Below are 18,794 nucleotides of genomic sequence, written 5' to 3' on the forward strand. Positions count from 1 at the left end.
GACCCCATGTAGAGGGCAGTGAGGAAAAGGAATGATGACCAAGAACCTATAATAGGGCGCTCCAGAATACTAAGTTAAGGCCAACTGATCCTCCACTGAAAGGCTGGGCATCCCCAAAAACCAATCAGCTAGAGAAGGTCCCCACCTGTGCACTGGACATTTCCCTCTCAAGAGCCTATCAAGAGGAAAACCAGAATCCTTATCTCACATTCCCAGAGAAGGTGCTGGCAGGAGAAATGGCAGTTGGTGGGCATAGGTGGTCGAATAGCAAGTAGTCTCTGGTCTGGAGGTCAATAGAGATAGGGAAAAGGAGAAGGAAGATTAGAGGTAATGGGGCTTACAATAGAATTTACCAATCCAGTCAGTAAAGACTGCTTCTAGCCCCGCACAAGCCACAGTTTAACCGCTGAGGGAAGAGGGTAGATGGGGGGCTTCGGCACCCCTGTTAGTAGCCTCAACAGACTCTGGCTCTCTGAAAGCCACTGTTGCAGAAAGGGAAAAAAGACAGGAAAGGGAGAAACGGGAAGAGGTTTCCAGTGGTCTTACAACTGAGTTTACCAGTCAAGTCAATATATAGACCTAGGTCAAGACCTAGCCTCCCTTACATTTCTGTGAGGCAGTGGTAACCCAGGGCTCTGGGTCCCGTTCCAGCCGCCGTTCTGGTATAGTAAGCAGGAAGGACCAACTGGCTCTCAGTAAGCCTCTGGGGAGGAAGGGGAAAGAGAGGAAATGAAGAGAGCTAAGCAAGGTAAATCTAGCATCCCTATGAGGGTGAGAATCCTCCAGGGAACACTGTTCCTGCTCAGAGAACCATCTGTTAGGAAAGTGAGAACAAAGCAGATTCCCACCAACACACACTGAACAATAGTTTATTTCCTCCTACCTCTTGCCCCTAGCAATAAATCCATTTTCTATTTCTATGAATTGCATGGAGTCATACAGTATTTGTCTTTTTGAGTGAATGGACATGTGTCACACAGCATGTCCTGAAGACATCCTGTATATTGGAGCAGGTATTAGAATTCCTTTCCTTTTCAAGGCTGAGAAGGAGTCCTTTGTAGACAATTTCTGACTGGCTTATCTGTGGACATTTAGATGGCTTCTGCATTTTGGCCTGTTGTAAGTAATGCTACTATGAACATGGATGAAATGCCAGTATTTTTATCTGAGGAACATGATTTTCTTTGGATGTGCTTTCTTTTCTTTGGAAACAGAAGTTCTTACTTGAGCCAGGATTTGTAGATCCCTTGATATGAGTCCAGACTGTAGAATGAAGTCAACAAACGTACCTGTGCCCATCTTTTTTTCTTAGTGCTAGTGATTGAACCTCTGGCTTCACATGTTCTAAGCATGGACCCCTGCCCTCTGCCAATAAGCTGTGCCCCCAACTTCAATATCAAGTATCTGAAATTTCTTGTAGACTAGAATTTAGTTAAAAGTCAAGATCATGCAGGAGATAAAGATAAGTCAAAGTGGCTAAAGTATAAGTGTCAAGGGTTTGATTCTGACTCATTTGCCAGTCTTCCTTGACTCAATAAGTTCATTTACTGGTTTGACTCAACTATCCCATTTACAGAACAGAGTGAAATTGTTTTCTTTCCTTTAAGTGTGTATGTATGTGTGTGTATGTGCATGTGTGTGCACATGCACATGCACGCCAATCCTGGGGCATGAACTCCTGTCCTGCACACTGTCCCTGAATTTTTTTTGCTCAAGGCTAGTGCTCTACCACTTGAACCACACCTCCTCTTCTGGACATTTTTTTTTCTTTCATAGAGCCTGAACTCAGGGCCGGGGCACTTTCCCTAACCTCTTTTTACTCAAGACTCTACCACTTTGAGCCACAGCTCCCCTTCTGGTTTTCTGGTGGTTAATTGGAGATAAGAGTCTTGTGGATTTTCTTGCCCCAGTTGGCTTTGAACAATGATCTTCAGATCACAGCCTCCTGAGTTGTTAGAATTACAAGGCGTGAGCCACTGTTGCTCTTCCCTTTAAAAATTTTTGATCCATTGCTTATTTGAAGAATTGTAAAAGGAGACAGGGAAGTTATGAAGCACTGTCATTACTCTTGCTAGGCTCAGTGAGGGCAGAAGCTTTGTCTGCTGCTCACTATGTGTGACAATGCTGGGCACGTGCAAAACACCTGTCAATATTTGTTGACTGGTGGATACTATGGGTATTTAAACTTCCTTGAAATAAATGAGAAAACTCACATGCATTGGGATTGTTTCTAGCTTAGATTTAGCATCCAAAAATACTTAACAAGTCTAATTCATATGTATGAAATCTCATTTCTCTTACAGAAGTAATTTTGGAAAACCAGTATTGGTGAAAAGGGATATGTTCTATAAAATAGTCTAAGGATCTGTGGTATAATGATCCTGACTACTGTCCACCCCATCCATTTTCCTATAACTAAAACTGATAGTGGTTTAAATGAAAAGTTCCAGTATTATGGAATGGTACAAATAATACATGTGCAGATGTACTTGGTTTCTTTTTTGACCCATTTCTGGAACAAATTGTACATTGCACTGTACTGAGCTAAAATTGCTTTTCTATTTCTAGCTTTCTTCTTAGGATATACTGACTTGTTCAATCCTTACAAGTCTTCAGCATTTTTAGGAAAAAAGTTACCCTTACTATCACACTAGTATATGTGTGTTAGGTTAGTCTCATCATCATCATTATCATCATCATCATCATCATCAGTTCCAAATAATAGACAATTCCAAGAGAAAGTTACAAGATTAGAAAGAACGTTCCTCTCCCATCTTTCACACATATGTACTTAGAAAGTGGAGAAGAACTTACCGTCTGCCTCAGTGACAAATGGCTGGATTAAAGGAGGCAGGTTTTACTTTACAAATTATGCAATACTTATGTTGTGCCCCTTATATCGGTGATGATAAAATAAACTCTAATCCATTGATAGGGGCTGCCTGAAGCAGTTTTGAGGAAATATGAAGCCTTGAGTAGGAAAAGGAAGAAGAAACATTGAAAATGTCACACGATTGGTTGGCAGCTTTTGCTGAGGACCTAAGAGTAGAATCGGGATGGGAAAGAGAGGCCAAGTTAGTTAATCACCAGAATCTCTGTTTTAAAGGCTGCCTGGTTCATTCTAACTTGATTTGACCATACAGAAAGGGCTCCCTCAGCCTAGCTGCTGACAGCAGGCTTGGCATGGCATGTAATCCACACAGAAGTGTTTTCCTTACAGCGTCCACTGAGACATGACCTCTTGTCATACCATCTATCCCTTCCAATAAGCTTTAGCTATTCCATTTCAGAGCTCTAGCTTCAAAAAAAAAGTACTAAAAGTAGGACAAGGACTCCTAATGACGTACAGGTTTAAATAATGGTCAGTGATCTACACACTGGTGACTCATGCCTGTAATCCAGGCTACTCAGGAAGCTGAGAGCTAAAGATAGGGATTTAAAGCCAACCTAGGCAGAAAAGTTCTTAAGACTCCTATCTCCACTTAACCAATAAAAGGCTAGTAGGGGAGCTATGGCTGAAGTAGTAAAGTGCCAGCCTGAGTGTAAAAGCTTGAGGCCCTGAGTTCAAGCCCCAGTACTGGCACAAAATAAAAATACATTTTTGTCAGTGGCCACACACGCACGCGCGAACACACACACACACACACACACACACACACACACACACAGTTATACTGGCTGCAGAAAATGGATATATTTTTACTCTTAATAGTCCATTGCATAGTTAACCTTCCCTAAGATAATCTAACATATAGCTATTAGTCATTAATACAGTAAGATCCCAAGATTAATCAGTCACCCTATATTATCCGTTTTATTGTTTTAAGTTTGTTCCTGTTCTTTACTGTAGATCCTAGTAAAAACATATATGCTTAGGGGGAAAAAAGTAAGAGGAAACATGTTAGAAGAATAGTGTAGAATTTGTAGATGAAGAAAGTTATATGTCCTTCCTAAGATTACAATAATAAGAACGAATTTCATAGATAAAGGTGAAGTTTTTAAGTCAGAAAGTATTCCCCAGCCGTAAGCATTGGCTCATGCTTGTCATTCTAGCTACTTGAGAGGTAGAGATTGGGGAACTCACAGATAAAAGACAGCCCTAGCAGAACTTTGCAACACTTCGTTTCAACCAATGACTGAGTGTAGTGGTTCATGCCTGTAGTCCCAGCTACAGGGGAAACAATGGTTGGGGTAGCACAGTTGTTCACATTTGTCATCCCCATCAACATGAGGAAACACGAGTAGGAGGCCAGTCAGAGCAAAAAGCAAGACCCAATCTAAAAATAGCCAAAGGACCCTCACACCTGTAATCCTAGCTACTCAGGAGGCTAAGATCTGAGGATCATGGTTCAGAGACAGCAGGCAGGAAAGTCCGCGAGCCTCTTATCTCCAATAAACCACTCAGAAAAGTAGAAGTGGCACTGGAAATGGTAGAGCACTAGCCTTGTGCTGAAGAGCTCAGGGACAGCGCCCAGGCCTGAGTTCAAGCCCCATGAACCAAAGGAGCTGGACATCTGACTCAAGTCATAGAGTACCTACCTAGCATATGCAAAGCTCTGAATTCAATCCACAGTACAAAAACCAAAGAACCCACTATTCTCAAAACAGTCTAGTATAAAATACCGCTATTGAATTCTGAAAAAGCCTGTGAAGAGAAATGGCCTTTGATGTTTTATTTCTGACACTCTTTAATGTGCGGTGAAGTAAATTCGAGTTATGTCACAAAGTTTTAATGGCAGAGACTCACTGTGGGCAATGGTGGGCTGACTTGGATTTCTTTCTATGCCAGTCATCCTGAAGTATACCGTTTTTGTCACTGTCAGATCCCAAGCTATATTTTCACTTGTCAACTAGGTTAAGACTTTTGTCAGTTTAAATTCTGCATGCTGCTTGCCTGCTTAAGCAATCGAGTTTCTGATTATTGTTACTGCCTAAGCCTCCTTGGGGAAATTCACGAGTGTAATATTGTCTAACAAATGATGATTTCCTTCCTAAGCAAATTGGTGCACTCACCAGGAGCCTTCTAGGGGAGTAATGCTCAAAAAACATTTCAGTGCAGGAAGTGGCGCTGTAGCTCAAGTGGTAGAGTGCTCGCTTTGAGCTGAAGAGCTAAGGGACAGAACCCAGGCCCAGAGTTCAAGCCCCACGTCTGACAAAAACAAAAACAACAACAAAAACATTTCAGTGCAGAGTATCTTTCGAAATGGGGGGGGGGGGTGAAAAGGGGAGATCTAAGACGTCGTTTGACCACAGTAGTGAAAGCAGAAGGGTGATATGCGTGGTAGCCGTGGGCTAGAGGTCAAGTTCATGACCCGCTACCTCTTCTACTCCACAGATGTGTGACTGTTGGAAACACACAAGGACACTCCTGGTTCTTGCCTTTTTACACCTGGTCCTAAGACCAGTGCCTCGGGGACCCAAGGCATCAACTGCCTTCATCCCCCAGATTGCCCAATAGTGGGAACTCTTCTTTTTTTGTTTATTGCCCTGGAGGTGGGGGAGGGGGGAGGACAGGGAGATCCTCTGAGAAAGAGAGGTGAAGCCCATTGCCTTGGTCCCGACATAACAGCACAGCCTCCTACTCTCATCTCGGACCATCCAGAGTGCTGCTTGAGAGTACTTGGGGTCTGGGGTTCACCCCAGCCCTGGAGTGTCTGGGGGTGTGAGGCAGGCTCCCATTCCCTGGGATTTCTCTCTATCCAGAGAGAAATACAGAAGTCAGTGGGTGTATAAAAGGAAGGATCTTTTTTTTTTTTTTCCCTATGGCCCATTGAGGAAAGCGGGGAGGTTTCCAATGACTTAGACGTATGGTTCTTATGGTGGTGAGGGAAAGGAATAGGGGAATGGGAGGGAGGAACTGGGGAAGTCAACTGAGGTGCCTGAGCCAAGGGGAATTAAGGGAGAAATGGAAAGACAGTAGATTTCAGCCAGGAGGCTCTGTCTCCACTGGCTTCTTCTCTGCTTTAACTTTGAAGGGAAGCAGAACTATTTTTAATATTTTGGAGGATCCTGTTTCCTGCAGAGAACATAATTTTTGTTACTGAATGACTTTAGCTTTTAGCAGATGTACATGAGTGGTTCATACTTGTCAAACCCAGTCCAAAGGATAGCTGGTTCTAAGATCGGCCCCTGAGTCCTGATAAAACAATATGTAATCATTTGTCCTTTCTTTTATGTTTCCTCACTAACACAGGGATTGTCGTTTTAATTTAGCATTTTCCCCTAGGAGACTCTTGGAACGTATTTTATCATGGTCCCTCCTAGCCTGCTTACTTGCTCATTCCTTTTATTTTTCCATTTCTTGACCAGAGGCTAGGCAGGCACTCGGAGTGGGGGTGGGGGAAGGAGGGTTCCTGCTTGGTTTTTATCCTAATTCAAGGAGTGATGTCCCTTTTCCTTGTGGCTAAGGAGTCAAGTTCACAATTTCTTTCCACTTGGTTGCCAGGGTGATGGGTAACACAGGGAAAGTTAGAAAGCATTCTAACCATCCATGAAAGGTCTGTAAGGAGAGGGATGGCTATCCTTTTGGAAGCAACCAAGCACATTTTTCCCATCATAGCTGACAGGTAACAGGGTTGTGAATGGGTCTGAGGCTGGGCTGCTGCAGTTATAGACAGAGAGTTCTGTAAAGTCAGTGGAAAGTTCCCACCCAAAGAGCATCTGCTCTTGAACTTTGTTGACCAAGATTTATATAGCTGCTATGACTGGCTGATCACAAACAGCATAGACGATATTTACAATTGAAAGTTAAGAAGCAAATGATTCCAGTAAATATTGGTACCAGGAACTATCAGTATACAATGGTGGCTGCTTACAACATGGAGACGTTTTAGTTGCACTGAAAAGATTGCTTTTTCTCACATGACGTCCCAGGTGTGTTATGTAGGAAACATTTCTTACCTACTATTTAGTCCTAATTGGGCCCCAATTTGCATTTGAGTTTATTCGGTTCAATGTTTTTAGGCATCCATTTTAAAGGTTAAAATAATGTAAACAGAGATTGCCACATTCCATTAACCTAACAAGAAATAAAAACACCAGTGCAAAAAATGAGCCAGTCACTGTTCTGGACTATGAAGACGGGCAGAAATTGCATGCTGAGAGAAAAGCTAGAGGCACTGTTGTGAAATATGGATGCAAGGTCTAAAAGCACTATGGTCAGAGTTCACCGGAGCACTGAGTACCCAGAGCTGTGAAAACACGCTCTCAGTGCTGGTAAGGTGTGAGAGATATGAGGGAGCAGAGAAGTGGATGGAAGCGTTTTCTTGGTAAGTAGCACAGACCAATACAGGAAGCTATTCATCAGCTCACCGTATATAGGTACCCACCCCTTGGCCTCTGTTTGAATGATTTCTATCATCTGCATGCAGTAAACCTGACCAAGCCAGGTACCAGTGGCTCACCCCTGCAATCCTAGCTAACTCTGGAGGTAGAGATCTGAGGATCAAGGTTCAAAGCCAGCCTGGACAGGAAAGTCCATGGAGATTCTTGGGGTTTTTTTTTGGGGGGGAGGGGAGGGTCCGGTCGTGGGGCCTGAACTCTGGGCCTGGGCGCTGTCCCTCAGCTCTTCAGCTCAAGTCTAGCGCTCTGCCACTTGAGCCACAGCGCCACTTCTAGCTTTTTTCTTTTTGCTTATGTGGTGCTGAGGAATCGAACCCAGGGCCTCAGGCATGCAAGGAAAGTGCTCTACCACTGAACCAGCTTCCTAGCCCTCCATGGAGAGTCTTATCTCCAATTAACCAACAAAACACCAGAACTGGAGCTATGGCTCCTATGGTAGAGCACTAGCCTTGTGTGAAAAGGCTAAGGGATAGAAGAATCTAGGCCCTGGGTTGAATCCCCAGTATTAGCACTAAATAAATAAACAAACCTGGCCAGAAACTGCTTACCCATTGTACAACTATCTCTTCCAATTCTTCATTATGCAGATTCACTGTAGGAAAATGCAGATTTTGAATTGACCTCTACATTGTACCTTGAAATGACTTTATCTCTTGGCAGATAGAGGCTTTTTTTCTTTTTTTGAGCATCTGCACCCTAAGATCATATGTTTTCAGGCAAACACATATAAATTCTGGAGGATGAGCCTGAAGAGAAACAGTCTGTGCAGTAACAAGCCGATCTCATGGTGGAATGGCAGAATAGTATCATTCTTCTACCATCTGTGGCACAAGATGAAATGACAGCTTCTCCTTTTATGTCATCAAGTTGCTCATTGCTTTTCTACCTTATGAGCCAGAGGCCACTGCTAATCTTCCTTCATTCTCTGTTCTGGCTTGAATGAAATGTGTTTACAGCTCCGGATAATTATCATTCTTCCAATCTAAAGAAACTAACCTTGAAGGAAAAAAGATTCTTCTACAGCATTCTTCCTAGGTAACTTGGTAGATATTGTGAATGGCAAGTCTGTGTCAGTTCAAATAGCCTTGTCCATTTAAAAACATATGTGAGAGAATATATAACTATTGCTTCATAGACTAGGTATTATTCACTTTTTTTGTACCAGTCCTGTGGGGTTTGAAGCATGCTTGGGTACTGTCCCTGAGCATCTTTTACTCCAGACTAGCGCTCTTATCAACTCTTATCACTTGAGCCTAAACCACTTCCCTGGTGGCTGCGGATCCTGGCTTTCCTATGCAAACTAAAAAGATTTGCATAATTTTCTTGGATTTCAGTACTTAGTAAATATGAAATTAAATATTTATACTCTAATTCTGAGGTCATAAATTATTCATACCTCTGGAAACCTTTCTGATACAGGTAATATAAGGGATTAGAAAGTATTTGAAAGAGAAAATTTCCATATTGGCCACAGCCAATAGACTCCTTAAAAAGTGCAGATAAAAGTAAAATAGCCATTTGAGTGTCTTTGACATATATTTATAGTAAGATAGAATAAGTTCCATTAGTTTTTTCTGCACCAAATTTCCAATAGTGAGTTATTACTAGTTAGAGACCAGAAACAACTTATACATGTTTTATAATACCCCCATCTAGACAAAGATCTTGATTCTTGCTTGCATTATTTAAAGCAGTTGGCAAAATACTCTTTACTCTTAAGGGTTTTCAACTGACCATTTTTATGCAGAACTGAAACTGATTTAAGGAACCTGTTTTTAATTCAGTATTAAAAGGACTTTCAAGGTCTTTGAATCAAGATTATGAATTCATGTGGCTTGCTTTTAGTTGGATATACTAGTGGTATGTGTTGTTTTAGTAAGAGAATACTTGAAATGAAAATATTCTATTCTAATGCCTTAAATTGCTGTCCTTGAAAAATAATCACAATAGAGCTGAGGTTGCTTAAAACATAATTCAATTTATTCATATCTTAGGAGTGAGGCCATGATAGAAATGCAAACACAAAAGTGCTTTTCTTAATAGAACAAACTACAGAAAAAATATAAAACAGAATAACCTTAGAAGCCCCTTAAAGAGCACTCCCCTGTGAAGGGAACATTGCTTTTCAAATCTGGATTGTTGAGAAGTATTGCTGGACACATTCTTCTCAATAAACTCTTCCTGAGGCCAGATAGGGTGGAGCATACCTGCAATCCCAGCAGTCAGGAAGCAGAGACTGGAGGATCATGAGTTCTAGGCCAGCCTGAGCAATGTAAGTCAGATTGAGGCTGATCTGAACTACAAAGCAAGATCCTGTTCCAGAAAGCACAAAATAAAATAAGCTTTTTTTTCGCTTGGATGTTACTTAGTACACCATTATATCATGGAGTGTATGCACTTGTTCTGGGAGTTCTCCATTCTCATAGGGACGTCTCATAAAGGGATGATGTTAAAGCCTTGGATTACCAAGTCTCTCTGAAAGAACTATAATCTCATTTAAAAAATAAATCTCTGGATAGAAGCAGTGATGTGGGAGAGAAAGAAGGAAGTGAATCTGATCAAAGTACATTGTACATACTTATGGACAGGTTAATATGAAACCCACCTTGTAGAATTCATTGACAATATAAGAAAATGTGGAGATACAATAATCTTGGATCCAGATTTTTGGGGGGAGGGGTCCGGTCGTGGGGCCCAAACTCTGGGCCTGGGTGCTGTCCCTCAGCTCTTCAGCTCAAGGCTAGCACTCTACCACTTGAGCCACAACACCACTTCCGGCTTTTTTTTTTTTTTTTGCTTATGTGGTGCTGAGGAATCAAACCCAGGGCCTCGAGCATGCAAGGCAAGTGCTCTACCACTGAGCCACCTTCCCAGCCCATCGGATCCAGATTTTTAGCGATTAAAAAAGGAAAAAACTAATTCTTATTTGGTATACCACTACAAAACAAATGGTCTCCAAAAGAAGGAAATGTGACCGGCCCAGAGTCCAGGCCACATGACCGGACCCAAAAAAAAAAAAAAAAAAAAAAAAAAGAAATGTTGCCAAATCACCAAAAAGAGTGGCCAGTTCGCTCACACCTGTCATCCTAGCTACTGAGGAGGTTAAGATCTGAGAATCCTGGTTCAAAGCCAGCCTGAACAGAATAAACCAGGAGACTTGGCTCCAATCAGCCAGCAAAAAGCTAGGATGGAGATGTGGCTCAAGTGGCACAGCCCCCCCAGCCTGGAGTGGAAAAACCAAGTGAGAGCATGAGGCTGTGCATTCAAGCCCCAGTACTGACATGGAGAAAAAGACCAACAGGGGTCAGTTTGAATGAAGCGAACTTAAGATGGATCTCTATCCTGGTTGAAAAGGCACAAAAACACACTGACTACTCACAAAAAACACACTGACTACTCACAAAAGCACACTGACTACTCATAAAAGCACACTGACTAACAAAAGTACATTACTCACAAAAGCACACTGACTACTCACAGAAATGCTCACGATCTGGCTTGCACTCCCATATCTGTTCCAGGTGTTGCCCCGTCTGCAAGCTTCCTGGGAGAGTCATGGGGATCCGGGTGCTGCGTTTCTCTCTGGTGGTCATCCTTGTGTTACTGCTTGTGGCTGGAGCTCTGACCAACCTACTTCCAAATATCAAAGAAGACAAGATCCTCACCCTGCGTCGGGAGATGAAACCCCAGGGCAAGCCCCCCCTGGATTCCTTTACTCTCATTATGCAGACGTACAACAGAACGGATCTCTTGTTAAGACTTCTAAATCATTATCAGGCAGTCCCTCACCTCCACAAAGTGATCGTGGTGTGGAACAATGTTGGAGAGAAAGGGCCGGATGAGTTGTGGAACTCTCTGGGGCCACACCCTGTCCCTGTGATCTTCAAACCGCAAACCACAAACAGAATGAGGAATCGATTACAGGTCTTCCCAGAACTGGAAACCAAAGGTGAGTTAGGGCTGAAATGTAAGTCTGATAGGGCAGATGTAGGGATGTGGATTCGGGATTCTTGCAAAACAGTTGTCTCTCTATGCACTAATGGCTCATACCTGTAATCCTAGCTACAGGAGGCTGAGATCTGAGGATTGAAATTCAAAGCCATCTTAGGCAGGAAAAGTCTCTGAGACTCTTCCTCCTTCTCCTCCTCTTCCTCCCCCCCACCCCCCACAGTTTATTAGATATCAGAGTCTCACAGACTGTGCTGCCCTGGCTGACTTCAAACCATAATCCTCAGATTTCAGCCTCCTGAGTAGCTAGGAGTTACAGGTGTGAGCCACCAGCCTAGGCTTTCTGAGACTCTTATCTCCAATTAACCGCCAAAAAGCCAGAAGTGGAGCTGTAGCTCAAGTGGTAGAGCACTAGCTTTGAAGAAAAAAGTTGAAGGAGCTCTGTGTGACCCATGCAACAACTATATTCACAAGACATGTTGGAAATGATCGGTACAACTTGAGGGGAAGGGATTCAGGGGGAGGGAAAGTAGGAGAAAAATGAGGGATAGAGTAACAACTTTGACAAAAATGTACTTATTACTTTATGTAACTGTAACTTTATGTAACTGCACAGCATCTTGACAATAACAAAAAAGTTCAAGGACTGCACCCAGACCCTCAGTTCAAGCCTTAGTACTGGTGCGTGCACACGTGCGCGCGCACACACACACACACACACACACACACACACACACACACACACACACACACACACACACACACACACACACACACACACACACACACACACACACACACACACACACACACACACACACACACACACACACACACACACACACACACCCCACTTTGAAAAGCTGAAGGAAGTTTCCAGGATTTCAAAGAGCAGTTTGCTGGTGAGGAAATCACATATATCTTGCAGCAGTAACAAAGAAGCAATATTGTTACAATAAAAAAAGTTTGACAAATGCTATAATATACATGATTAATTATAGCAAAAGTAGTAAGATGCTGTTTATCTTATGCTTCATACGTTTTTGTCACTCTCTTCCTCCCATTTGTAACCCTTTCATAAAGTTGTAATTTGCTTATAAGAAATTTTATTTGTTTTAAGAGCCATTAGTTTCTAGGATGATGGATGCTAATTATCTGCTTATTTCCCTCTGGGGCTATTTTGAAATCAATTATAATTCAAAAAGATTTTTTTCTACTAAATAAATCTATCAGAAGACAGTTATTACTCACTAACTGGATCAGAAAATACTTCATTTAAATGATCTATTTAGATACCATTGTATCTTATTGCTTTTGTTATCAAATCCAAAGGGTTCAATGTAAATTTATTTTCCTTTCGTTTCAGCGGTGTTAATGGTGGATGACGATACACTCATTAGTGCCCAGGATCTTGTTTTTGCTTTCTCAGTGTGGCAGGTAATGTTGCTAAAACTTATCCAATGCTTAAATCAATATGCTATAGTTTAATGTGGGAGTTACTCAAAACATCTTAAGCAGAATATTTCTAAAACATAAACAAAATCATCGTAAGCTGATCAAGATTTCAAGAGCTGAATTAAGCCATTTTGAAAGTTGGTTTAATATTGGGAAGTATAGGGAAGAATAGCTGGAATTATCTCCTAGAGAACAACTGAGAAATCATTTGACACAGGAAAGATGAGAAGAGATCATTTCTACAAGCCATAGACAAGTGTCTTGAATGAGAAATATACGTGTGTGTGTGTGTGTGTGTGTGTATGTGTGTGTGTGTGTGTGTGTGTGTGTGTATGTGTGTGTGTGTGTGTGTGTGTGTGTGTGTGTGTGTGTGTGTGTGTGTGTGTGTGTGTGTGTGTGTTGGTCCTAGGTCTTGAACTTAGGGCCTGGGCCTGTCCTTGGGCCTTTGTGCTCAAGGCTGGTGCTCTACCACTTAAGCCACAGCACTTTTTTTGTGTGTGTGATTAATAAGAGGTAAAAGTCCTGCAGACTTTATTGCTTAGGCTGACTTTGAACTATGATCCTCAGATCTGAGCCTCCTGAGTAGCTAGGATTACAGCCACTAGCACCCAACTGTATCAACATTTTTAAAAAGCTTTTTGAGAATGAATTTATTATCTCAAAAAATGCAATACCAGTTTAGAAATGTCTGCATTTGCCATTGGACTGTCAGGTATTAGTTTCCTTTATTTTTTTTCCTAAATCCTAGCTTGGATAAATGAACATATGTTGTCACTAGCACTCTGTCGAATATGTAGTACTAATCATAACTAACTTTTACAAGTTGCACTATAATTACCTGAGACCAGAACTGCATTCAGATACTCTCAAGGCTGTACCATACATGGTCTGATTTGTACTGTAATAATTCCTTTATTAGCATGAATGGTAGTTGTCACAGTTCCATGTATATAGCCGCCTTCTGAAATCTGTGGTCTTAACTTCATGCCTACATTGCTGATGAACTATGTCAGCAGTTTAGATTAGTAGCTTTTCCCAGTCCTATAAATAAAAGCTTTTTAGGCTAAAAGTACTAATGTAAAACATCATTTTATTTCTATTTAAAAAAAAATCAATCTACTCCAAATGTAAAGATGAAGGCAGGCACAATATGAGGATTATGAATAATCTAAGTAAATCAAAGTTAAAGATAAACATAAACTGTGCACTGGTGGCCCATACCTAGAATCCTAGTTCCTGAGGAGGAATTGTTCATGGTTCAAACCAGACTGGGCAGATGAATCTGGGAAACTTTTTTTCTCCAAATAACCAGCAAAAGATCAAACTATAGGTATGACTCAAATGGTAGAGTGCCAGCCCTGAGTGAAAAAATATCCAGCAAGAATGTGTGAGGCCCTGATTTCAAACTCTGGTACAGAGGTAGGAGCGGGGAGGGGGCACAGTACATCTGTGCAGATCAAACTTCCTGGCGTGAAAAGCTCTGAGCTTAAAAGAACTTTTTCAGCCAGGCACCAGTGGCTCATGCCTGTCATCCTGGCTACTCAGGAGGCTGAGATCTGAGGATCACAGTTCAAAGCCAGCCTGGGCAGGAAAGTCCATGAGACTCTTTTTCTCCAATTAACTACCAAAAACCAGAGTAAAGCCCTACAACAGAGATACAGTGCTAGTTTTGAGCCAAAAGCTCAGAGAAACAATGACCAGACCCTGAGTTCAAGCCCCAGGACTAGTGTGTGCACATGTATGCACATGCGCGCTTGCATGCACACATGTGCACGCACGCGCACACACACACACACACACACACACACACACACACACACACACTTCCTGGCAGAAAAGTCCAAGCTGTATGAGGTGGGTGCATATGTGATTCCAGCCACAAGGAACCTCAAAATAGATAGATCAAGGCTGGGGGCTTGCACCTAGGTGGGAAGCAAAATCCTGTCCTAAAAATAACCATGGAACAACAGAGCTGGAGGCATGGCTCCGTAATAGAGCCCAGCTTAGTAAGCACGAGGCCCTAGGTGCCAACCCCAGTACTGAAAAAATAAAAGAGAGGTATAAATAGGATTTTTTAAGTTTTAGTCAGCAACTAGCAAGAGTAATTTCCAGCCATTGTCTAAGATAATCTGACTCCTTCCATGAGTGACAGGAGTTCCTTGTGGAGTAAATTAGAGCACGTGGACAAGAGGTGAGACTCAGTGTGCACCTCTGCGTCTGTACAATCTGTTCCTCCGTCCTCACTGCTTTCTCCTGCCCTCCTCCATCCAGCTGTGAAAGCCCCTTCATTCTCTGCCTTGTCAAGGGCATTTTTCTGAAGCCCCGAGGTATTTTATTCCCCATCCACCAACGTTCCTCCTTGCCTCCAGCAACACAGGTGTCTCTGCACCGCCAATGTCTCATTGGCTAACCTTGCTGCATTTACAGCTTTCTCAGCATCGTGACTGGTGACTCCCTGTTCCCTGTCTGTGCTGAACTGCCTAGGCTGAGTTCATCCATAGGAGATTTAGTGAATGGAACTTGAATTAATTTTGAACTAAACTTTTAACGCATCAAGCCCTTATCCCTTTCTCCTGAGTCAGTGTTGTTTTCTTTTGCTTTGATTGAATTTTGTTTTTCCTTGTCTCAACCTAATAATATTAAGTGGTTTACTATCTTATGTCCTCAAAGTTCTTGACACATTTCCCACTTGGATGTCTATGCATACATACACACACATATATATATATATATATAATATTAGATATAGATATGTAAGATATATAGGATTTATATATGTATATAAGAAATGAGCTATATATAAATATAAGATATAAGATTATATAATACATATGAGATGTAGAAGACATATTATATGTAACATATATGTCATATATAAGAAATATTATCAATATAAATCTTATATGTGTATCCCATAGTTATCATATATATATACCATATATATCTTATATTATCTCATGTTTTTAAGAAGGAAATACTAAAAGCCGGTGCTGGTGGCTCACACCTGTAATCTTAGCTACTCAGGAGGCTGAGGTCTGAGGATTGCAGTTCAAAACCAGCCCTAGCAAGAAAGTCCTTGAAATTCTGATCTCCAATAAACCACCAGAAAATCGGATATGGTGCTGTAGCTCAAGTGGTAGAGTGCTAGCCTTGAGTTGAAGAGCTGAGGGACAGTACTCAGGCCCAGCGTTAAAAGCCCACGACCGACCAAAAAAAAAGGAAATACTCGAGTCAAAAAGAGATTAAAATTACTATTTTGTCTATACTGGCCTTAGAGATTCTCACAACCTCCACTTTCCTGTACTTAGGGGAACTTATGGGTATAAGGCACCTCACCCTAGCAACATAAAACATTAAGAAAATCAACAGTGACCTTCAAGGACATTAAATTTATGAAGTAGCCCAGAGTGAGATGAAGTTAGGATGCAGAAATAGGGAAGAAGGAAAAGTTGACAAATCAGGTTTATTCTCTTTATAATAAATGGATAGTCTCGCTATATATATATATATATATATATATATATATATATATATATATATATATATATATATATATATATATGTACGTTTGTTTGTGTGTATTTTTATGCGTGTGTGCATGTCCTGGGGCTTGAAGTCAAGGCCTGGGCACTGTTTCTTAGTTTTTGCACTAAAGGCTAAAGCTCCACTTCCAGTTTTTTGGTACTTAACTAGAGATAAGAGTCTCAAGATTTGTCTGCTTGGGCTGCCTTTAACTTTGATCTTAAGATCTCAGCCACTTAAGTAGCTAGGATTACAGGCATAAGCCACTGGCCCCAACCTAGCTGTGTCTTTAAAGAAATCTCATACTTACTTATTCCTTTTTTCCCTTTTCAGCAATTCCCTGACCAAATTGTAGGATTTGTGCCTCGAAAGCATGTCTCCACGTCCTCAGGTATCTATAATTACGGCGGATTTGAACTACAAGCACCGGGGTTGGTAAATGGAGACCAGTACTCTATGGTGCTGATTGGAGCCTCATTTTTCAGTAGCAAATATCTGGAACTCTTCCAGAGTCAGCCTGCAGCCCTCCATGCTCTGATAGATGAAACTCAGAATTGTGATGATATCGCCATGAATTTCATCATCACCAAGCACATTGGAAAGACTTCAGGGGTATTTGTGAAGCCTGTAAATATAATTAATCTGGAAAAGGAAACCAATGGCTATTCAGGCATGTGGCATCGAGCTGAGCACTTTCTGCAGAGGTCTTACTGCTTAAATAAGCTTGTTAATATCTATGATGGCATGCCCCTAAAATACTCCAACATTATGATATCTCAGTTTGGTTTTCCATATGCCAATCACAAAAGTAAAATGTGAAAGGGAAGCAGAGGAAAAACTTGGCACTACTATCTTTAGATCTCAGCCTCCTGAGTAGCTAGGATTATAGCCGTGAGCCACCAGCATCCAGCCAGTTGATTGTTTTCATGAGAAGCCTGAAATGCCTCTTGAGCAAAAGCCCGAAGTGCAGGGAAAAGCCATTAAAGAACATTTTAATCCCAAGTGAAAAGGAACTTTTGTCGTTCCCCTTGCTTCCCCCATGGCCCTTCTGACTGTGGTTTTGATATAGTCCTCAGTGCTTTGATGTTTGTTGACTTGCCTGCTGGGATTGAGAGGGTAAGTGTCATAGTGCAACAGTGTCTAGTTGTTTGCTTGCATTAATTGCATGAATCACTCCAAAATGCAGTTTCTTATATGCATCAGTGGGCAGCTGGGAGAAAACTGTTATTGCATTTTGTTACTGAATTTGACCTTGCTAATGTCTGTCAATTCCTTATGTTTTTGTATAAAATAACTTCTGAAAGAATGACTTAAGTAAAAGCTCACAGAAGTTAAAACCCTTAGTATCAAATGGTTTTTATTATTAAAGCAGAGGTTATCTCGCGGATACTAAGCAGGGTGTGTGTATCATACACAAATGCTTACATTCAGAACAATTTTCCCTCTTTTTTCAACAAGACCCAAAGCACCATATACATCCTGATGAAATTTCAATTACACCAGATGCATTGACAAGAGAGTCCCAGCAGATGGGACTGTTACATGAATTCATGGCTTTGCCCTCCTTGGTATCTGTTTAGTCCTAGATTACTACTGCTGCTAAGGGATACTTCATTAGGTCTTCATCACTTCCTCTTCCTCTTCTTCCTCCCCCTCTTCCCTCTTCCCCACTTTCCCCTTTCCTCTCTATCCCCTTTCCTCTTCCTCCATATCTTCACATAATGCCTACACATTCTCAAAATAAGAGAAATGTGAAAATACAGAAATCATGATCCACATTCTAATAATGAGATCCTTGTGGTTTGGTCTACGTTATTTCTTTACATTGGAGTGTGTCCATGCCTGGGTATCATTAGATACGGAGAAAAGAACTTCAAGCCTCCATAATGTCAATTATCTGCTTTCCCCAAACTTGGTAGTCCATACTTTCTCTTACCTCTTGGTATTCCACTATTGGATAAATAAATAAACTTTAACCGTCCAATGTTTAATGTTAATTCAGCAGACTCATGTTTTGTTAAGGGGTGTGTGTGTGTGTGTGTGTGTGTGTGTGTGTGTGTGTGTGTGTGTGTGTGTGTGTGTGTGTGTGTGTGTGTGTGTGTGTGTGTGTGTGTGTGTGTGTTTTATATGAGTTTCTTCATATTTAATATCATGGATGAGAAAGAAATAGAAAACTGCCCACATTCTCCATGGGAAGAGTATTCATAGGGAAAATATTTTCCAATTTTCTTTCTTATCTTGTGTTTTCAGAAATCAGCTAAGCTTGACACTCCTTAATTATATCATGTTTTCAGATATTGGAGAGCAAATACAATTCCATATACATTACCAAGACTCCTGCAAGCATGGTGACTAGACTCTTACTACAATTGCCCTTTTGCTTTTAGCTATTTGATAGTCTCACATTCTTGCCCAGGGCTAGCCTTGGACTATGATCCTTCTATATACTGCCTCCTGTATAGGAAGGATTATAGTCACACACCAAAATACCCAGACTGTAGATTGAGATGAGTGTCTCATAGTTTTGT

General features: G+C 41.4%; 1 protein-coding gene across 8 annotated transcripts in view; it reads left to right on the top strand.

The window, feature by feature from the left end:
* LOC138804440 (exostosin-like 2) overlaps positions 1–18,263 on the top strand; it is a 28,656-nt gene extending 10,393 nt beyond the window's left edge. For 7 of the 8 annotated variants that reach the window (XM_069988696.1, XM_069988692.1, XM_069988694.1 and 4 more), the window contains 3 exons: positions 10,863–11,290; positions 12,656–12,726; positions 16,600–18,263. In XM_069988696.1, coding sequence (XP_069844797.1) covers positions 10,863–11,290; positions 12,656–12,726; positions 16,600–17,085 — 985 coding nt within the window. In that variant the 3' untranslated portion in view covers positions 17,086–18,263. Of the gene's footprint in view, positions 1–7,227; positions 7,269–10,862; positions 11,291–12,655; positions 12,727–16,599 lie in introns of those variants that run through there. The other variant, XM_069988697.1, reaches the window with a different exon arrangement.
* The last annotated feature ends 531 nt before the right edge of the window (positions 18,264–18,794 follow it).

Source organism: Dipodomys merriami, unplaced genomic scaffold (genome assembly GCF_024711535.1).
Source record: "Dipodomys merriami isolate MVZ:Mamm:240054 unplaced genomic scaffold, mDipMer1.0.p SCAF_365, whole genome shotgun sequence".
Classification (NCBI taxonomy): Eukaryota; Metazoa; Chordata; class Mammalia; order Rodentia; family Heteromyidae; genus Dipodomys; species Dipodomys merriami.